The 22,850-nt window shown below is 47.7% G+C and overlaps 1 protein-coding gene across 1 annotated transcript in view; it reads left to right on the forward strand.

Moving 5' to 3' along the window:
• Positions 1-22,095, forward strand: part of LOC135510227 (protein phosphatase 1 regulatory subunit 14B-like) — a 35,562-nt gene extending 13,467 nt beyond the window's left edge. The window contains exons 2-3 of the mRNA XM_064931021.1: positions 18,486-18,602; positions 21,320-22,095. Of these exons, the coding sequence (XP_064787093.1) occupies positions 18,486-18,602; positions 21,320-21,388 (186 nt within the window). The 3' untranslated portion in view covers positions 21,389-22,095. The remainder of the gene's footprint in view (positions 1-18,485; positions 18,603-21,319) is intronic.
• The last annotated feature ends 755 nt before the right edge of the window (positions 22,096-22,850 follow it).

Below are 22,850 nucleotides of genomic sequence, written 5' to 3' on the forward strand. Positions count from 1 at the left end.
GATGGGAAGCAGGTTCCTTAAGACCCAATTTCCATTTAACAAGGAATCAAAGCCTTTACCTCTGCTTAATTTTGGAAGATGGAATATTTTCTAGACTGTATATAAATGCCTTAATTTCTCACAAATATCGCTCTCATTTGACGTGTTCCTATAAACTTCACATGTTGATGCTCAGGGGTCCTTCTTAAAATTGTAATTAATCTTTATTTAACGAGGCAAGTCAGTTAATTTAAGAACAAATTCTTATTTACGATGACCGCCTAGGAACAGTGGGGTTAACTGCCTTGTTCAGGGGCAGAACGACAGAGTTTTTACCTTGTCAGCTCGGGGATTTGATCCAGCAACCTTTCAGGTTACTGGTCCAACGCTCTAATCACTCGGCTACCTGCCGTGTTGGTGCTCAGGGGTTCTTTTACGTGGAAATGCCCTTACTGATCACTCTTTAGGTGATCCTAAAGAGTGATCAGTAAGGGCATTTCCACGTAAAAGAACCCCTGAGCACCAACATGGCAATAGTAAATTCAGGGTGAGCCAGTTCACACACACAAATCCAAAGCTTTGTAAGTACTTTACAGGTATTGATTGTTTATTGATCGGGTACCGCCGAGATTTCTAGGATTAATTACATTAAGTAGTCGTCACTTATCTTAATTACGCACGCACGACCCTCCTGTAATTTCCCATGGTTCATCAGTGGGTGTCTGTATGTCCCCCCCCCCCCACTCTCTCGATGGTCACATGGTTAAACAGGATGCTGCAAGAATTCCGGAAGGTTCAACCCTTCAGTGCCGTGTGTCTGTTTGTCAAATAAGAACATGCATCAATGTCTCCAGCTCTAGCTTAGGGGAAACTGACTCTATGCTGCCTTGGTTGTTCTAGTCTCTGCAGATTCCTTATAAGCAGTGGTGTGAGTGGGTGTGTGATGGAAGGCAGCAGGAGTTCACTAATACACCCTTGACGCCCCCCACCCCCACCTTTCCCTGTCCTGTGCTCTTGGGCCTAATATAGTGTGTAAGAGGTCAGGCCGGGCCTAATATAGTGTGTAAGAGGTCAGGCCGGGCCTAATATAGTGTGTAAGAGGTCAGGCCGGGCCTAATATAGTGTGTAAGAGGTCAGGCCGGGCCTAATATAGTGAGTAAGAGGTCAGGCCGGGCCTAATATAGTGAGTAAGAGGTCAGGCCGGGCCTAATATAGTGAGTAAGAGGTCAGGCCGGGCCTAATATAGTGAGTAAGAGGTCAGGCCGGGCCTGATATAGTGTGTAAGAGGTCAGGCCGGGCCTAATATAGTGTATAAGAGGTTAATCTGAATAAAAAGAAGAAGAAACTATACTATGAAACGAAGGTAAATGCCGTAAATGTACATAGATACCTCAAGTACCTTGTATGTCTGCACATCGACTCGGGGTCATACAATACGTTTCGTAGTTATTCCTATGTTGTTGATATAAAGAGTATTTGTTGGTCCGTGGTGTGTAACCAGGAGCAGACAGACACACTTGACACATTTATGAAATTGCTTATCCCAGTTTCTAATAACCATGTGTAACAGTATAACTTTAGGCCGTCCCCACGCCCCCTACCCGGGCGCGAACCAGGGTCCCTCTGCACACATCAACAACAGTCACCCACGAAGCATCGTTACCCATCGCTCCACGAAAGCCGCGGCCCTTGCAAAGCATGGGGAACCACTACTTCAAGGTCTCAGAGCAAGTGATGTCACCGATTGAAACGCTATTTAGCGCGCACCACCGCTAACTAAGCTAGCCGCGCACCACCGCTAACTAAGCTAGCCGCGCACCACCGCTAACTAAGCTAGCCGCGCACCACCGCTAACTAAGCTAGCCGCGCACCACCGCTAACTAAGCTAGCCGCGCACCACTGCTAACTAAGCTAGCCGCGCACCACCGCTAACTAAGCTAGTCGCGCACCACCGCTAACTAAGCAAGCCGCGCACCACCTCTAACTAAGCAAGTCGCGCACCACCTCTAACTAAGCTAGCCGCGCACCACCGCTAACTAAGCTAGCCGCGCACCACCGCTAACTAAGCTAGCCGAGCACCACCGCTAACTAAGCTAGCCGCGCACCACCGCTAACTAAGCTAGCCGAGCACCACCGCTAACTAAGCTAGCCGCGCACCACCGCTAACTAAGCTAGCCGTTTACACATCCTTTACACATGCACCCATTTTTAATAAAATGACTGTAAAGTCTGGCTGCATAACCGATTGGCTAACGTATTGTATATTGAGAAATCATGTGACTAATCTGAATAAAAAGAAGAAGAAACTATACTATGAAACGAAGATAAATGACATAAAGAATGATAGTTAAAAGCTTTGGAGCACCTTAAATGACATTTAGGAGAAAAAGGGCAAACTCAGCTCCGTCATTCATTGAATCAGATGCCTCATTCATTACAAAACTGACTGATATTGCCAAACTACATTTAATGTATTTTTCATTGGCAATATTTCCTAATTTAGGCATGACATGCCAGCAACAAACGCTGACACAACACATTCAAGTATATCTGACCAATTTATGAAAGACAAGAATTGTCTTGAGGATGGAAGAGGTGAGAAAATGATTGTTGTCTATCGACAATGACAAGCCGGCGGGTTTTGACAACTTTAAGGATAATAGCGGACGATAGAGAAATAAAAATATAGTTCATGCCTTACCTTTGACGAGCTTCTTCTGTTGGCACTCCAATATGTCCCATAAACATCACAAGCCACCGGGGTTTGACAACTGTAAAATTACGATATTGGCCTCGAGGGAAGCAAAAGTATATCCGCTACCTAATTATAGTAATGCCCCCTTTACTGACTCAAATAGCCATCTAATCAGCCTGTTACCAAAATGATGTTTGACCAGATACGATGCTATTTTACAGTAAATAAATTGACAACAGACTTTCATCATGCTTATATTCAACAAGCACAGCACTTACACAAATGTCTGATGATTGGCTGAGGGAAATTGATAAAATGATTGGGGCTGTTTTGTTAGACTTCAGTGCGGCTTTTGACATTATCGATCGTAGTCTGCTGATGGAAAAACGTTATGGCTTTACACCCGCTGCTATAATGTGGATATAGAGTTACCTGTCTAACAGAACACAGAGGGTGTTCTTTAATCGAAGCCTCTCCAACATAATCCAGGTAGAATCAGGAATTCCCCAGGGCAGCTGTCTAGGCCCCTTACCTTTTTCAATCTTTACTAACGATACGCCACTGACTTTGAGTAAAGCCAGTGTGTCGATGCATGCGGACGACTCTGCATGTCAGCTACTACAGTAACTGAAATGACTGCAACACTTAACCTCTCTGGGATATGTGGAACGCTAGCGTCCCACCTGGCCAAAAGCCAGGGAAAATGCAGAGCGCCAAATTCAAATAAATTACTATAAAAATCACTTTCATTAAATCACACATGCAAGATAGAAAATTAAAGCTACACTTGTTGTGAATCCAGCCAACATGTCAGATTTCAAAAAGGATTTTTGGCGAAAGCAAACGATGCTATTATCTGAGGATAGCACCGTAAACAAAGAGAGAAAAGCATATTTCAACCCTGCAAGCGCGACACAAAACACAGAAATAAAAATATAATTCATGCCTTACCTTTGACGAGCTTCTTTTGTTGGCACTCCAATATGTCCCATAAATATCACAAATGGTCCTTTTGTTCAATTAATTCCGTCGATATATATCCAAAATGTCCATTTATTTGGCGAGTTTGAAAAACACCAGTTCCAACTTACGTAATGTGACTACAAAATATCTCAAAAGTTACCTGTAAACTTTGCTAAAACATTTCAAACTACTTTTGTAATACAACTTTAGCTATTTTTTAACGTAAATAATCGATAAAATTGAAGACTGGATGATCTGTGTTCAATACAGGAGGAAAACAAACTGTAGCATGCTTTCTGGTCACGCGCCTCTATCTAACAGTACACTTCAAGTTACCCTCGTTCAAGATGGCCGTACTTCTTCATTACACAAAGGAAAAACCTCAACCAATTTCTGAAGACTGGTGACATCAAGTGGAAGCGATAGGAACTGCAAGAAGGTCCCTTAGAAATAAGGTTTCCCAATGAAAACCCATTGAAAAGAGTGACCTAAAAAAAACAATCTGAATGTTTTGTCTGCTACATAAGTTCTGTCATACTCACAGACATGATTCAAACCGTTTTAGAAACTTCAGAGTGTTTTCTATAAAAATCTACTAATAATATGCATATCTTATCTTCTGGCGATGAGTAGCAGGCAGTTGAATTTGGGCATGCATTTCATCCGGACGTGAAAATACTGCCCCCTGTCACCAAGAAGTTATCAAAGAATTGCAGTTAGTTTCAGAATTGGCGGCAAGGAATAAGTTAGTCCTAAATATTTACAAAACTAAAAGCATTGTATTTGGAACAAATATTTCGCTAACCCCTGTCATTTTTTAAAAATTGTATAACTGCCTTTAATTTTGCTGGACCCAGAAAGAGTAGGTGCTGCCTTGGCAACAAGTAACAGGGATCCATAATACATACAAATACAAATAAGACCCACTAACTAAATTATTTTTATCAAAACAGTTTAACCTGTTTTATTTTTTAGTTGTTGCAATAATCACAGATTGTCTTCATCTGAGTTTTATATAATTGTGTTTTTACACTTATTGCACATTTATAAAAGACTAGAGAGCGAGTATAACAGTCTTTGGCTAAAATTCTGCGAGCTGTACGTGGTACTGAGAAGCTGAGCTCATTTTCCAGAATCAACGTTCATTTATACTCCTGTTTTTAGTAGTGTCTGTTTTGTGTACAATATGAGACATAAAAAGGGTATTTTCTTTGAAAGGTTAACTTCTCTATTACAGTAAAACAACGTCTCAATGTGTTTTGCTTTCCATACGACCAAACCTCAAATGCAAATAGCGAGTTGAAATCGCTTGTCAGAGAGGAAGAAGTGATCTCTCATTTGTGTCGATGTGAGTGGCAGGGGGAGGGGCTTGTAGTGTGTAAACAGGAAGAGGCAACGTGAGGGTTTAAAAATATTTGACATGGATCCTCATAAAGTTCTACAGCTGCATCACTGCTTGGCATTTGACCTCAAGGCGCTACAGAGGGTAGTGTGTACGGCCCAGTACATCACTGGGCAGCTCCCTGCCATCCAGGACCTCTATACCAGGCGGTGTCAGACCCAAGCCATTTCCTCTGCTTCCGCACGGCAAGCGGTACCAGGGCACCAAGTCTGTAACCAACAGGACCCTGAACAGGTCCTACAACCCCAAACTGACAAACAAGACTGCTACCTGCGTTGACCCTTATTTGCACTGACTCTCCACACACACCCCAACACACACACACACACGCTGGACTCTCCACACACACCCCAACACACACACCCCAACACACACACACACACACACACACACACACACACGCTGGACTCTACACACACACACACACACACACACACACACACGCTGGACTCTACACACACACTCACACCCCAACACACACACACGCTGGACTCTACACACACACTCACACCCCAACACACACACACGCTGGACTCTACACACACACTCACACCCCAACACACACACACGCTGGACTCTACCCGCACACTCACACATACTTACACTGACACCCCAACACACACAGACACACACACACACACACACTGGACTCTACCCGCACACTCACACATACTTACACTAACACCCCAACACACACAGATACACACACACACTGGACTCTACCCGCACACTCACACATACTTACACTAACACCCAACACACACACACACACTCACCATATCATCTGCTGCTACTGTCTATCATTTATCCTGTTGTCTAGTCACTTGACCCTGGACCTGTATGTACATAGATACCTCAAGTACCTGGTACCCCTACACATCGACTCAGTACTGGTACTTCCTGTATACAGCCATGTTATTACCTTGTACTTCCTGTATACAGCCATGTTATTACCTGGTACTTCCTGTATATAGCCATGTTATTACCTGGTACTTCCTGTATATAGCTATGTTATTACCTCGTACTTCCTGTATACAGCCAGGTTATTACCTGGTACTTCCTGTATACAGCCAGGTTATATTTACTCATCATCATTATTTGTTATTCACTGTGTATTGATTCCTGTAAATGTACTCAGCATTATTGGAGAAGCACCTGTAAGCATTTCACGGTTAGTTATCATTTCACCTGTTGTTTACAAATCCAATTAGGTGTGTGTGTTGTGACAGTAGGTATGGCTGAGGATTGTAGGACACATTGTTCTCTCGGTGCGTTTTGGTCCGACCAGCTAACACTGACACGTTGTCAGCTATGCCAGCCTCATGTTGTTCTCATCTCCTCTGGCTGTGTGTGTAACACAAACCCTGTTACAAAATATGTTGCCTGTCAAGAAATCTGTCAATGTTTTATTTTGTTTTTAGAAGCCAGTTCATACAGTTCCCCCTTTACCTGAGTGGCGCAGAAGTCTAAGGCACTACAGACCCTGGTTCGAATCCAGGCTGTATCACAGCGGTCTAAGGCACTACAGACCCTGGTTCGAATCCAGGCTGTATCACAGCGGTCTAAGGCTCTGCATCTCAGTGCTAGAGGAGTCACTACAGACCCTGGTTCGGATCCAGGCTGTATCACAGCATTCTAAGGCACTGCATCTCAGTGCTAGAGGAGTCACTACAGACCCTGGTTCGGATCCAGGCTGTATAACATCCGGCCTTGATTGTGAGTCCCATAGGGCGGAGCACAATTGGCCCAGCTTGGCAGGGGAAGGCCGTCATTGTAAATAAGAATTTGTTCTTAACTGATTTTCCTAGTTAAATAAAGGCCTGGCCAAACACAATTGATTCACTGTTTAACGGATCCCCCCCAGAAAAGTGAGGCGAGCGAGCAAATTAAAAATATCATTAAGGGAATAAGGAATAACCTTACCATGTTGTCCTCGACAATATGGACGTGAACAACAGGAGAAATATTACATTTCAGATTGATTTTCAGAGTTATTGTTATTAATACACAAATTAACATTAATAAACGGTATTCGCATTGGTTGATAGGATGTTTAATGGCAGTCCATCTTTCTATCATATTCAAAAAATTATACTTTTTTTTCCCTGAATGTATAAATGTTTTATCAGTTCATTGATCTACTTAATTGTAACAAATTCAAGATTACAAACAATTGTAATCAAGTTAAAATATTGACCCATAATAATGAGTTCATTACCTGAATGCATCTCTATAGGCGTTAACAAAATAAATACAAAATGCAAATATGAGTCGGCCTTGTAAGAAAGAGGGGTCAATCAAGTTAGGTCTGCCAAATGTAACTTAGCATTGGATTAAATACAGAAATCCAGTATAACATCAAATACTTGTTGATACTTGTTTATAAGATGCACAAGTATCAATATAGATCAAGAGGTGTCACTACAGATCCTGGTTCGAATCCAGGCGGTATCAAATTCCAGCCCAGTAACTCCCCCTTCGACTGTCTCGCCAAAAAAAGACTGATTCTGATGGTGATTTTTGTTTTTCCGGTTTATGCTAATTAGCTTTCAGCGGACATTGACTCTATTGGGTGTAAACAGACAAGATGCACTCGGGCAACCCCGATAACAGTCAACACACAAGTCATCCAAATCCGGCTTTAAACTTCTTCACAACAGTATCTCGGACCTGCCTGGTGTGTTCCTTGTTCTTCATGATGCTCTCTGCGCTTTTAACGGACCTCTGAGACTATCACAGTGCAGGTGCATTTATACGGAGACTTGATTACACACAGGTGGATTGTATTTATCATCATTAGTCATTTAGGTCAACATTGGATCATTCAGAGATCCTCACTGAACTTCTGGAGAGAGTTTGCTGCACTGAAAGTAAAGGGGCTGAATAATTTTGCACGCCCAATTTTTCTGTTTTTGATTTGTTAAAAAAGTTTGAAATATCCAATAAATGTCATTCCACCACTTCATGATTGTGTCCCACTTGTTGATTCTTCACAAAAAAATATATCCTTATATCTTTGTTTGAAGCCTGAAATGTGGCAAAAGGTCGCAAAGTTCAAGGGGGCCGAATACTTTCGCAAGGCACTGAGATATATATATATATATATATATATTTACACACACACAAGTATACTTCCTCTTATTAACAGCCAGAGAATGAACCAGTGAAACATACATCGCATTAAGTCGGTGTTAGGCGATATACCCTACGACAGGGCTGTCCACCCCTGTTCCTTTCAACGCCAGTTGTAACTAACCTGATTCAGTGTATCAACCAGTTGATTATTAGAATCGGGTGCAGAGCGAAAACCTACAGGTCTGTCCAGGATAAACTTAGTGGTCTGAAAGGTGTGTGTCTGGAGTCGTGACACAAAGTCAGCCGAACTTGTTTCGGGATAACGATTACGCTGACTGAAAGTACACACACACACACACGCTAACACACACACACGCTAACACACACACACACGCTAACACACACACACTAACACACACACACACACACACACACACACACACACACACACTAACACACACACACACACACGCTAACACACACACACACACGCTAACACACACACGCTAACACACTTCCTGTCTGGTTGACTTCTCTATCTCGGTCCCGTGTGTGTATGTTAACACAGAAACCATTAGAATACTAGTATCAGCTAGTAGCAGCTTTCACGACACCTAGAGAGACTGTCACCATCACTTGACATAAAAAAAGCAACAATTCCTCAATTTCAACACAGTTACGAGATCCCGATACACTTTCATTATGTTGTGCACATAGCATGATTATGTGTGTGTGTGTGTGTGTGTGTGTGTGTCACTGGTCTATCATGATCTGGGGTCTCCCCGATGGAGAGAATCACGAGATTGAACTTCACTCAGCTTTCGAGAGTTTTCCTTGCTAACATTATCAACATTTCCCTTTTACTGTGGCAAGTGTGATCGCATCAGAGCAAAACGAACTGTGCAAGACATTTCGCTGTTGGTAGAACGCATTGGAGTAGGATTCTATTGCATTGACAGGCACGACCCCTACACAGACCGGTGCGGCATAACCAATCAGAGCTGCAGTAGGCCTATATGCAAATGGATAATTTGCCATATATGGATCTGTGCCATTTGTGTTGAACTGGACTGTGTTTACAGCATGAGCGGTCGTGAGTAGATGAACTGGACTGGGTTTACAGCATGAGCGGTCGTGAGTAGATGCGCTTGTTTTGAGATCATAGGAAGACCTGCATGGACAGTAGTCACGTGTGCACATTTTGTTCATATCCTTTGCTAGTTAGTGAGTTATTAGCCCAGTTATAGATCATTTGTAGTCAGCAATAGGGGAGGGGTTGACTCCTATAAGAGCACAAAATGTGTACATTTCTAGACATCTTTGAAAAGCCAGGTAAAGATGTTTTTTTTGTCGTAAAGGGGCAGTGTTGTATTTTGAGACACCTTTGAATAAGCTAAGTAGCCAATAGGCAGAGGGTAGTATAATTGGTCTGATTCTCTGTAATAATGGATTGGGAATAATAATGCCGTTTATTTTGTAAAGTGGTTTGCTGTATCAAACACCATGTTCAGTCACCTCCTTGTCTGAAGCAGAAGTGGATGGACAGGTTAATGTCAAGCCCTGCAGGATTTTTCAAAAGTCTCACGGAATGTAGTCCTACGTTGAATACCACACATTGGCTGTTACTGTAGGTTGAATGATAGAACAGCTATTTCCATGTTAAAATATTATGGGATGCATTGTCTCCATTGTTGTTGATGGTAGACCCCTCTGATAGGCCTACATTATGATCAAATAGCCACAGCAACCTACTTGACCACTGTTAAAACTGTAGCAGCTACAGCCTCAGTGTTCACAGTAAAACTGTAACTTAAAGTAGCTACAGCCTCAGTGTTCACAGTAAAACTGTAACTTAAAGCAGCTACAGCCTCAGTGTTCACAGTAAAACTGTAACTTAAAGCAGCTACAGCCTCAGTGTTCACAGTAAAACTGTAACTTAAAGCAGCTACAGCCTCAGTGTTCACAGTAAAACTGTAACTTAAAGCGGCTACAGCCTCAGTGTTCCTGAGGAACCAATGGGAGTCTGGCACTAGTCTGTTCTCTCTCGTGCTCTCTCTGTCTCGTGCTCTCTCTGTCTCGTGCTCTCTCTGTCTCGTGCTCTCTCTGACTCGTGCTCTCTCTGACTCGTGCTCTCTCTGTCTCGTGCTCTCTCTGTCTCGTGCTCTCTCTGTCTCGTGCTCTCTCTGTCTCGTGCTCTCTGTCTGCTCTCTCTGTCTCGTGCTCTCTGTCTCGTGCTCTCTCTGTCTCGTGCTCTCTCTGTCTCGTGCTCTCTCTGTCTCGTGCTCTCTCTGTCTCGTGCTCTCTCTCTGTCTCGTGCTCTGTCTCTGTCTCGTGCTCTCTCTGTCTCGTGCTCTCTCTGTCTCGTGCTCTCTCTGTCTCGTGCTCTCTCTGACTCGTGCTCTCTCTGACTCGTGCTCTCTCTGACTCGTGCTCTCTCTGTCTCGTGCTCTCTCTGTCTCGTGCTCTCTCTGTCTCGTGCTCTCTCTGTCTCGTGCTCTCTCTGACTCGTGCTCTCTCTGTCTCGTGCTCTCTCTGTCTCGTGCTCTCTCTGTCTCGTGCTCTCTCTGACTCGTGCTCTCTCTGACTCGTGCTCTCTCTGACTCGTGCTCTCTCTGTCTCGTGCTCTCTCTGTCTCGTGCTCTCTCTGACTCGTGCTCTCTCTGACTCGTGCTCTCTCTGACTCGTGCTCTCTCTGTCTCGTGCTCTCTCTGTCTCGTGCTCTCTCTGTCTCGTGCTCTCTCTGTCTCGTGCTCTCTCTGACTCGTGCTCTCTCTGTCTCGTGCTCTCTCTGTCTCGTGCTCTCTCTGTCTCGTGCTCTCTCTGTCTCGTGCTCTATCTGTCTCGTGCTCTCTCTGTCTCGTGCTCTATCTGTCTCGTGCTCTATCTGTCTCGTGCTCTCTCTGTCTCGTGCTCTCTCTGTCTCGTGCTCTCTCTGTCTCGTGCTCTCTCTGTCTCGTGCTCTCTCGTTCCCTCTCGCTCTCGTTCCCTCTCTCTCGTTCCCTCTCGTTCCCTCTCGCTCTCGTTCCCTCTCTCTCTCGTTCCCTCTCGCTCTCGTTCCCTCTCGCTCTCGTTCCCTCTCGCTCTCGTTCCCTCTCGCTCTCGTTCCATCTCTCTCGTTCCCTCTCTTGTGCTCTCTTTCTCTCTCTCTCTCTCTCTCTCTCTCTCGTGCTCTCTCTCTCTCGTTCCCTCTCTCGTTCTCTCTCATTCCCTCTCGCTCTCGTTCCCTCTCTCTCTCGTTCCTCTCTCTTGTTCTCTCTCATTCCCTCTCGCTCTCGTTCCCTCTCTCTCGTTCTCTCTCATTCTCTCTCGTTCCCTCTCTCTCGTTCTCTCTCATTCCCTCTCGCTCTCGTTCTCTCTCATTCCCTCTCGCTCTCGTTCCCTCTCTCTCTCGTTCCCTCTTGTGCTCTCTTGTTCCCTCTCTCTCTCTCTCTCTCATTCCCTCTCTTGTGCTCTCTCGTTCCCTCTCTCTCTCGTTCCCTCTCTCTCTCATTCTCTCTCATTCCCTCTCGCTCTCGTTCCCTCTCTCTCATTCTCTCTCATTCCCTCTCGCTCTCGTTCCCTCTCTCTCTCGTTCCCTCTCTCTCTCGTTCCCTCTCTCTCATTCTCTCTCGTTCAATCTCGCTATCGTTCCCTCTCGCTCTCGTTCCCTCTCGCTCTCGTTCCCTCTCGCTCTCGTTCCCTCTCGCTCTCGTTCCCTCTCGCTCTCGTTCCCTCTCGCTCTCGTTCCCTCTCGCTCTCGTTCCCTCTCTTGTGCTCTCTTGTTCCCTCTCGCTCTCGTTCCCTCTCTCTCATTCTCTCTCGTTCCCTCTCTCTCTCGTTCCCTCTCTCTCATTCTCTCTCGTTCCCTCTCGCTCTCGTTCCCTCTCTTGTGCTCTCTTGTTCCCTCTCGCTCTCGTTCCCTCTCTTGTGCTCTCTCTCTCTCGTTCAATCTCTCTCTCGTTCCCTCTCTGTCGTTCTCTCTCATTCCCTCGCTCTCGTTCCCTTTCTCTCTCGTGCTCTCTTGTGCTCTCTCGTTCCCTCTCTTGTGCTCTCTCGTTCCCTCTCTTGTGCTCTCTCGTTCCCTCTCGCTCTCGTTCCCTCTCTTGTGCTCTCTCTTGTGCTCTCGCGGCCTCTGTCGCTCTGTCCTGTGCCTCTTTCTCTCTTGGTGCCACCCTCCCCCCCTCCCTCCAGCTCTCTTGGTGCCACCCTCCCCCTCCCCCACAGCTCTCTTGGTAACCCCCCTCCCTCCAGCTCTCTTTTTCTGACTTACTGACTGACTGGTAGCACATGTTGTGTGGAACATTCTTTGTGTCGGCTTACCTCACTCTCACCGCAGCTTCTGTCTGTCTGTGTGTGTGTGTGTGTGTGTGTGTGTGTGTGTGTGTGTGTGTGTGTGTGTGTCGCCTCTCTGTCAGGTTCTGCCGCTCTGATTAAATCCCTTATATCTACTTAGCTCTAACACACACACACACGGTTCCCCTCCTTCCGTTACCCTAGCTAAATGCATTTACTCAGTTTGAATTTCTGTGTGTGTGTTTGTGTGTGTGTGTGTGTGTGTGTGTGTGTTAGGATAAAGGACAGAGAGAGAGAAGTGTGGCTACATCTCTGTGTATTTGAGCGTCAGCAATGTGCTTGCCTTGGCCTGTGTGTGTGTCAATGCGCCTGTGTGCTGTGTGTGGCCTGTAGGCAGGTGCAGTGACAGCTGGCTTGGGCAGCCCTAACCGAGGGGGAGGATGAGGGGGGGAGAGAGAGAACCGAGGGGGGTGAGAGGGAGAGAACCGAGGGGGAGGATGGGGGGGGGTGAGAGGGAGAGAACCAAGGGGGAGGATGAGGGGAGAGAGAACCGAGGGGAGAGAGAGAGAGAACCGAGGGGGAGGATGAGGGGGAGAGAGAGAACCGAGGGGGAGGATGAGGGGGTAGAGAGAGAACTGAGGGGGTAGAGAGAGAACCGAGGGGGAGGATGAGGGAGGTGAGAGAGAACCGAGGGGGTGAGAGAGAGAACCGAGGGGGAGGATGAGGGGGAGAGAGAGAACCGAGGGGAGTGAGAGGGAGAGAACCGAGGGGAGGATGAGGGGGTGAGAGGGAGAGAACCAAGGGGGAGGATGAGGGGGGAGAGAACCGAGGGGGGAGAGAACCGAGGGGGAGAGAGAGAGAACCGAGGGGGAGGATGAGGGGGTAGAGAGAGAACCGAGGGGGAGGATGAGGGGGTAGAAAGAGAACCGAGGGGGGTGAGAGAGAACCGAGGGGGAGGATGAGGGGGAGAGAGAAAGAACCGAGGGGGAGGATGAGGGGGAGAGGGAAAGAACCGAGGGGGAGGATCAGGGGGAGAGAGAGAACCAAGGGGGAGGATGAGGGGGAGAGAGAAGCGAGGGGGAGGATGAGAGGGGAGGATGAGGGGAGAGAGAGGCGAGGGGGAGGATGAGGGGGAGAGAGAGGCGAGGGGGAGGATGAGGGGGGAGAGAGAGAAGCGAGGGGGAGGATGAGGGGGGGAGAGAGAAGCGAGGGGGAGGATCAGGGTGGAGAGAGAGAACCGAAGGGGAGGATGAGGGGAGAGAGAGAAGCGAGGGGGAGGATGAGAGGGGAGAGAGAGAGAAGCGAGGGGAGGATGAGGGGGAGAGAGAAGCGAGGGGGAGGATAAGGGGAGAGAGAAGCGAGGGGGAGGATGAGGGGGGAGAGAGAGGCGAGGGGGAGGATGAGGGGGGAGAGAGAGAGAAAAGGAGTGAGAGACATGACAGATTATAGATAGAAAGAGAGAACACTCGAAAACAATTATTTTGGAACTTTTGAGTGTGATTTGTGAGTTTACTGTTAATTTGTATTGTTTATTTCACTTTTGTTAATTTATTTCACTTGCTTTATCAATGTAAACACATGTTTCCCAAGCCAATAAAGCCCTTATTGAATTGAGAGAGAGAACATCATGGAAGAAAGGATCTGCTCCTGTGATTGGTTGTTGGAGGAAAAAGACATATCGTATTTATATCCTGAGGGGAGGAGAGGGAGAGAGAAATGGGGGGGAGATGGGGGGGGTTAGAGAGAAATGGGGGGGGAGATGGGGGGTTTAGAGAGAAATGGGGGGGGAGGGAGAGAGATTAGGGGGAGAGAGAGAAATGGGGGGGGAGAGGGAGAGAGATTGGGGGGAGAGAGAGAAATGGGGGGAGAGGGAGAGAGAGAAATGGGGGGAGGGAGAGAGATGGGGGGGGGGGAGATGGGGGGAGAGGGATGGGGCAGAGAGGAGAGGGAGAGATGGGGGGGGAAGAGAGAGAGAGATGGGGGGAAGAGGGAGAGATGGGGGAAGAGAGAGAGAGATGGGGGGAGAGATAGAGAGAGAGATGGGGGGAGAGGGAGAGAGATGGGGGGGGAGAGGGAGAGAGATGGGGGGAGAGAGATGGGGGAGAGGGAGAGAGATGGGGGGAGAGAGAGAGATGGGGGGGGAGAGAGAGATGGGGGGAGAGAGAGATGGGGGGGGGAGAGAGAGAGATGGGGGGAGAGAGATGTGGGAGAGGGAGAGAGATGGGGAGAGGGAGAGAGATGGGGGGAGAGAGAGAGATGGGGGGAGAGAGAGATGGGGGGAGAGAGAGAGATGGGGGGGAGAGAGAGAGATGGGGGGGAGAGAGAGAGAGATGGGGAGGAGAGGGAGAGAGATGGGGGAGGAGAGGGAGAGAGATGGGGGAGGAGAGGGAGAGAGATGGGGGGAGAGAGAGATGGGGGAGGAGAGGGAGAGAGATGGGGGGGGAGAGAGAGAGATGGGGGGAGAGAGAGAGATGGGGGGGAGAGGGAGAGAGATGGGGGGGAGAGAGAGAGATGGGGAGGAGGAGAGGGAGAGAGATGGGGAGGGAGAGAGATGGGGAGGAGGAGGAGAGGGAGAGAGATGGGGAGGAGGAGAGGGAGAGAGATGGGGAGAGGAGAGTGAGAGAGATGGGGGAGAGGAGAGGGAGAGAGATGGGGAGAGGGGAGATGGAGAGGGAGAGAGGGGGGAGAGGAGAGGGAGAGAGATGGGGGAGAGGGGAGAGGGAGAGAGATGGGGGAGAGATGGGAGGAGAGGGAGAGAGATGGGGGAGGATAGGGAGAGAGATGGGGAGGAGTAGAGGGAGAGAGATGGGGAGGGAGAGAGATGGGGAGATGGAGAGGGAGAGAGATGGGGGAGAGGAGAGGGAGAGAGATGGGGGAGGGGGGAGATGGAGAGGGAGAGAGATGGGGGAGAGATGGGAGGAGAGGGAGAGAGATGGGGGGAGGAGAGGGAGAGAGATGGGGAGGAGGAGAGGGAGAGAGATGGGGAGGAGGAGAGGGAGAGAGATGGGGAGGGAGAGAGATGGGGAGGAGGAGAGGGAGAGAGATGGGGAGGAGGAGAGGGAGAGAGATGGGGGAGAGGAGAGGGAGAGAGATGGGGGAGAGGAGAGTGAGAGAGATGGGGGAGAGGAGAGGGAGAGAGATGGGGGAGGGGGGAGAGGAGAGTGAGAGAGATGGGGGAGAGGAGAGGGAGAGAGATGGGGGAGAGGGGAGATGGAGAGGGAGAGAGATGGGGGAGAGATGGGAGGAGAGGGAGAGAGATGGGGGAGAGATGGGAGGAGAGGGAGAGAGATGGGGGGAGGAGAGGGAGAGAGATGGGGTGGAGGAGAGGGAGAGAGATGGGGAGGAGGAGAGGGAGAGAGATGGGGAGGAGGAGCGGGAGAGAGATGGGGAGGAGGAGAGGGAGAGAGATGGGGGAGAGGAGAGGGAGAGAGATGGGGAGGAGGAGAGGGAGAGAGATGGGGGAGAGGAGAGTGAGAGAGATGGGGGAGAGGAGAGGGAGAGAGATGGGGAGAGGGGAGATGGAGAGGGAGAGAGATGGGGGAGAGATGGGAGGAGAGGGAGAGAGATGGGAGGAGAAGGAGAGAGATGGGGGGAGGAGAGGGAGAGAGATGGGGAGGAGGAGAGGGAGAGAGATGGGGAGGAGGAGAGGGAGAGAGATGGGGAGGAGGAGAGGGAGAGAGATGGGGAGGAGGAGAGGGAGAGAGATGGGGAGGAGGAGAGGGAGAGAGATGGGGAGGAGGGGAGGGAGAGAGATGGGGAGGAGGAGAGGGAGAGAGATGGGGAGGAGGAGAGGGAGAGAGATGGGGAGGAGGAGAGGGAGAGAGATGGGGAGGAGGAGGGGGAGAGAGATGGGGAGGAGGAGAGGGAGAGAGATGGGGAGGAGGAGGGGGAGAGAGATGGGGAAAAGAGACAGAGAGAGGGGGAGAGAGACGGGGAGGAGGAGAGGGAGAGAGATGGGGAGGAGGAGAGGGAGAGATGGGGAGGAGGAGAGGGAGAGATGGGGAGGAGGAGAGGGAGAGATGGGGAGGAGGAGAGGGAGAGATGGGGAGGAGGAGAGGGAGAGATGGGGAGGAGGAGAGGGAGAGATGGGGAGGAGGAGAGGGAGAGAGATGGGGGGACGGAGAGAGATGGGGGAAAGAGACAGAGAGAGGGGGAGAGAGATGGGGAAAAGAGACAGAGAGATGGGGAGGAGGAGAGGGAGAGAGATGGGGAGGAGGAGAGGGAGAGAGATGGGGAGGAGGAGAGGGAGAGAGATGGGGGAGAGGGGGAGAGAGATGGAGAAAAGAGACAGAGAGATGGGGAAAAGAGGGAGAATGTCAGAGGAGAGAGAATCAAACAGAGGGAGACATAACAGTCATTAGACATCTGAGATGGAGGGATAAAAATAGAAAAGAGGTCAGAGAGAGGAGACCAATTAAGCGTAGAAAATAGTCACGTATTCTAGAACACATATGGGTTGAGAAATAGTCACGTATTCTAGAACACATATGGGTTGAGAAATAGTCACGTATTCTAGAACACATATGGGTTGAGAAATAGTCACGTATTCTAGAACACATATGGGTTGAGAAATAGTCACGTATTCTAGAACATATGGGTTGAGAAATAGTCACGTATTCTAGAACACATATGGGTTGAGAAATAGTCACGTATTTTAGAACACATATGGGTTGAGAAATAGTCACGTATTCTAGAACACATATGGGTTGAGAAATAGTCACGTATTCTAGAACACATATGGGTTGAGAAATAGTCACGTATTCTAGAACACATATGGGTTGAGAAATAGTCATGTATTCTAGAACACATATGGGTTGAGAAATAGTCATGTGTTCTAGAACACATATGGGTTGAGAAATAGTTATGTATTCTAGAACACATATGGGTTGAGAAATAGTCATGTATTCTAGAACACATATGGGTTGAGAAATAGTCATGTGTTCTAGAACACATATGGGTTGAGAAATAGTTATGTATTCTAGAACACATATGGGTTGCGTTTAGATGTCGACCGATTTAATCGGCATGGCTGATTTTAATTAGGGCGGATTTCAAGTTTTCATAACCATTGATAATCTGCCTTTTTGGATGCCGATTACATTGCATTCCATGAGGAGACTGCGTGGCGGGGTGACCCGAACCCGGACAACGCTGGGCACGCCGGGTGCGCCGCCCTATGGGGCTCCCAATCACGGCCGGTTGTGATACAGCCTGGCTCCTTGGTGAAAACCTGCTCCAGAGCGCTGAGGACATCAGACTGGGGCGAAGGTTCACCTTCCAACAGGACAACGACCCTAATCACACAGGCAAGACAACGCAGGAGTGGCTTTGGGACAAGTCTCTGAATGTCCTTGAGGGGCCCAAACAGAGCCCGGACTTGAACCTGATCAAACATCTCTGGAGAGACCTGAAAATAGCTGTGCAGCGACGCTCCCTATTTCAACCTGACAGAGCTCGAGAGGATCTGCAGAGAAGAATGGGAGAAACTCCCCAAATACAGGTGTGCCAAGCTTGTAGCATCATACCCAAGAAGACTTGAGGCTGTAATCGCTGTCAAAGGTGCTTCAACAAAGTACTGAGTAAAGGGTCTGAATACTTATGTAAATGTGATCTTTCCAGTTTTTTTTATATATATGAATATGTGAAACATTCTAAAAACATGTTTTTACTTTGTCATTATGAGGTATTGTGATGTCATGATTGGGTATTGTGATGTCATGATTGGGTATTGTGATTACATGATTGGGTATTGTGATGTCATTATGGAGTATTGTGATGCCATTATGGAGTATTGTGATGCCATTATGGAGTATTGTGATGTCATTATGGGGTATTGTGATGTCATTATGGGGTATTGTGATGTCATTATGGGGTATCGTGATGTCATTATGGGGTATTGTGATGTCATTATGGGGTATTGTGATGTCATTATGGAGTATTGTGTGTATATTTGATGAGTAATAAAAACAATTGAATCCATTTTTTTTTTAAAGGTGTATCAAATTGTGGGGGCAAAACTCCAGGGTTCTGAATATTTTCTGAATGCATCGTAGATGTTGTTCCTCATCCCTCCCCTTCCTCTTTTTCCTTGAATGACAGGAGGAGGCTATACCAGAGTTGGAGATAGATGTGGATGAGCTGCTGGACATGCCTGGTGATGATGACCGAGGAGCCAGAGTTAAAGATCTCCTGGTAGACTGTTACAAACCCACTGAGGTCAGTTCTACCAATGGGAACACATGTTGACCTGTAACCCTGAATCATTTAAAAAACATCGTATTCGTGGTTGAATTGTGGTTTTTTATTTGTTTGGGAACCATACCAAGCACACCGACATAGAAATATGAAAACTAGAACAATACCCCCCCCCCCCCCTCCCCCTAGTCACGCCCTGACCTACAACACCATAGAGAACCAAGGGCTCTCCGTGGTCAGGGCGGGACAACTAACACCCTACGTATCCAGTGAATTTATCAGGGCTGAATTCGTCCCTTAATAGAGGGAGAGGATGGAAAAGGCATCAGTGTGTCGGCCCTCCAGGACCGACATTGAACAGCCTTGTTTTAGGTCTATGTGAGGTACATACGGGGCTTGCTGTTGTTTCCGGACGGTCCTCTGGCGGTCTTTGGAGTCCACCATTTTGAGAAGCCATTTTGTCTCTTGTCGTGGCCGAATCAGAATTCTTTAGGTAACATTTATTAATAAGATGTTTTATTCATTTTACTGCGTGCTATGTATGTTTTGACTTTGTACTAATGGTGTGTTTTGTCCCTCTTCTCTCCCAGTAGGTGGTTGTTTCTAATGGTGTGTTTAGTCCCTTTTCTCTCCCTGTAGGTGGTTGTTTCTAACGGTGTGTTTTGTCCCTGTAGGTGGTTGTTTCTAACGGTGTGTTTTGTCCCTGTAGGTGGTTGTTTCTAACGGTGTGTTTTGTCCCTCTTCTCTCCCTGTAGGTGGTTGTTTCTAATGGTGTGTTTTGTCCCTGTAGGTGGTTGTTTCTAATGGTGTGTTTTGTCCCTCTTCTCTCCCTGTAGGTGGTTGTTTCTAACCGTGTGTTTTGTCCCTCTTCTCTCCCACTAGGATGTTGTTTCTAATGGTGTGTTTTGTCCCTCTTCTCTCACACTGGGATGTTGTTTCTAACGGTGTGTTTTGTCCCTGTAGGTGGTTGTTTCTAATGGTGTGTTTTGTCCCTCTTCTCTCCCTGTAGGTGGTTGTTTCTAACGGTGTGTTTTGTCCCTCTTCTCTCCCAGTAGGTGGTTGTTTCTAATGGTGTGTTTAGTCCCTTTTCTCTCCCTGTAGGTGGTTGTTTCTAACGGTGTGTTTTGTCCCTTTTCTCTCCCTGTAGGTGGTTGTTTCTAATGGTGTGTTTTGTCCCTCTTCTCTCCCTGTAGGTGGTTGTTTCTAACGGTGTGTTTTGTCCCTCTTCTCTCCCAGTAGGTGGTTGTTTCTAATGGTGTGTTTTGTCCCTTTTCCCTCCCTGTAGGTGGTTGTTTCTAACGGTGTGTTTTGTCCCTCTTCTCTCCCAGTAGGTGGTTGTTTCTAACGGTGTGTTTTGTCCCTGTAGGTGGTTGTTTCTAATGGTGTGTTTTGTCCCTCTTCTCTCCCTGTAGGTGGTTGTTTCTAATGGTGTGTTTTGTCCCTGTAGGTGGTTGTTTCTAATGGTGTGTTTTGTCCCTCTTCTCTCACACTGGGATGTTGTTTCTAACGGTGTGTTTTGTCCCTGTAGGTGGTTGTTTCTAATGGTGTGTTTTGTCCCTCCTCTCTCCCACTAGGATGTTGTTTCTAACGGTGTGTTTTGTCCCTCTTCTCTCCCTGTAGGTGGTTGTTTCTAACCGTGTGTTTTTGTCCCTGTAGGTGGTTGTTTCTAACGGTGTGTTTTGTCCCTTTTCTCTCACACTGGGATGTTGTTTCTAATGGTGTGTTTTGTCCCTGTAGGTGGTTGTTTCTAACGGTGTGTTTTGTCCCTTTTCTCTCCCTGTAGGTGGTTGTTTCTAACGGTGTGTTTTGTCCCTCCTCTCTCCCACTAGGATGTTGTTTCTAATGGTGTGTTTTGTCCCTTTTCTCTCCCTGTAGGTGGTTGTTTCTAACGGTGTGTTTTGTCCCTTTTCTCTCCCTGTAGGTGGTTGTTTCTAACGGTGTGTTTTGTCCCTTTTCTCTCCCTGTAGGTGGTTGTTTCTAATGGTGTGTTTTGTCCCTCTTCTCTCCCTGTAGGTGGTTGTTTCTAACCGTGTGTTTTGTCCCTCTTCTCTCACACTGGGATGTTGTTTCTAACGGTGTGTTTTGTCCCTGTAGGTGGTTGTTTCTAATGGTGTGTTTTGTCCCTCTTCTCTCCCTGTAGGTGGTTGTTTCTAACGGTGTGTTTTGTCCCTTTTCTCTCCCTGTAGGTGGTTGTTTCTAACGGTGTGTTTTGTCCCTTTTCTCTCCCTGTAGGTGGTTGTTTCTAACGGTGTGTTTTGTCCCTTTTCTCTCCCTGTAGGTGGTTGTTTCTAACGGTGTGTTTTGTCCCTTTTCTCTCCCTGTAGGTGGTTGTTTCTAACGGTGTGTTTTGTCCCTCTTCTCTCCCTGTAGGATGTTGTTTCTAACGGTGTGTTTTGTCCCTCCTCTCTCACACTGGGATGTTGTTTCTAACGGTGTGTTTTGTCCCTCTTCTCTCCCTGTAGGATGTTGTTTCTAACGGTGTGTTTTGTCCCTCCTCTCTCACACTGGGATGTTGTTTCTAACGGTGTGTTTTGTCCCTCTTCTCTCCTACTAGGATGTTGTTTCTAACGGTGTGTTTTGTCCCTCTTCTCTCCCTGTAGGATGTTGTTTCTAACGGTGTGTTTTGTCCCTCCTCTCTCACACTGGGATGTTGTTTCTAATGGTGTGTTTTGTCCCTCCTCTCTCCCACTAGGATGTTGTTTCTAATGGTGTGTTTTGTCCCTCTTCTCTCCCTGTAGGACTTTGTGTCTGGTCTGCTGGATAAGATACGTGGCATGCAGAAACTCACCACCCCGCAGAAGAAATAACCTCAACCCTGAGTCACCCCTCCTCCTCACCCCCTGCCTCCTCTCTCCTCCCGCCTCCCTCTCTCCTCCCGCCTCCCTCTCTCACTCCAACCTCACCCCAAGAAACAGGAGCTTGGCTTCCTCAGAGATAGAGGAGAAAAAGAGGAGTAAGATAGGTGATTGAAGCAGCCAATCAGATCCAAGCAGGCTGTATGATGTCATATCCTGTGATTTAAAAATGTTTTTTTTAAATGTTTTATTTAGTTTACATTTATTTCGATTTTTTTTTTTTAAGGGGTTTGTATTGTTGTTAGATAATCAAACGATCGGTCATATTTCTCATGTTAATGAGTGAACATAGCATACTATAATGATGCTGTAAACCAAGCCCAGAATATATTCTGAGTTTTAGTAGCCAAGCCCAGGATATATTCTGAGTTTTAGTAGCCAAACCCAGGATATATTCTGAGTTTTAGTAGCCAAACCCAGGATATATTCTGAGTTTTAGTAGCCAAGCCCAGGATATATTTTAGAAGTGAGTCCCAAAATGACACGTTATTTATGACCTTCTACAGTCCATTACATTTGACCAGGGCTCTGGTCCAAAGTAGTGGACTAGGTTTAAAGGGTGTGGCTCCTATGTATGGTACTGTGTGTGTGTGTGTGTGTGTAGTCTCGACCACAGTGAAAACACACAACAGGGGATTAGACAAAGTGACCTGTGTTTTTTCCTTCCCCTCTTTAGTTTCTATTTCTTTATCACTGTTCTGTCAGATATGTTCCATCATGTGCAGGTCAGGCCTTTGTCAGTGAGGACTCTTGTAGAGAGAGGGAGGGACGGGGGGAGGGACAGAGAGAGGGAGGGAGGGAGGGGGCAGGGACAGAGAGAGGGAGGGAGGGGGGGGGGACAGAGGGAGGGGGGGGGGACAGGGGGAGGGGGGGGCAGAGGGGGAGGGCGATGGGGGAGTGACAGAGGGGGGAGGGAGAGAGGGGGGGCACTGGGTAGTGGAAAATGTGTCTGAATGTGTTCATCCAAACACACACACACACACACTCTCTCTCTCAGGGAACAGCAGAAACACAGACCACAGCTGCTGTTCCATCACACGCTCACACAGATGTGAACACTGGTACACAAACATAAACACACACTGGCGCTCTCTCGTCAACACACTCTGGCGCTCTCTCGTCAACACACACACGGGGAAGAGGTTGTGGTGGTGGGGGGGGGGGGGGTATAATCATTGAGAGAGATAAATGGAGAAAAAGAGAGAGAATCAGAGGTCTTACTCTTCCTGGCTTGGCTGCCTCACAAGGCCTTATTGTTGCCAATAATGCAGCTCTCTCACTCACCCCATGTCTCTCTTTTGCCCCTCCTTCCCTTGACTCCTTCCTCTGTCTCCTTCCCTTTCTACTTTCAGCAATCTACAGATGACTCCATCCCACCCTCCATCTCTCTCTCCTATCCTCTCCCTCTGTCCCT

Source organism: Oncorhynchus masou, chromosome 23 (assembly GCF_036934945.1).
Source record: "Oncorhynchus masou masou isolate Uvic2021 chromosome 23, UVic_Omas_1.1, whole genome shotgun sequence".
Classification (NCBI taxonomy): Eukaryota; Metazoa; Chordata; class Actinopteri; order Salmoniformes; family Salmonidae; genus Oncorhynchus; species Oncorhynchus masou.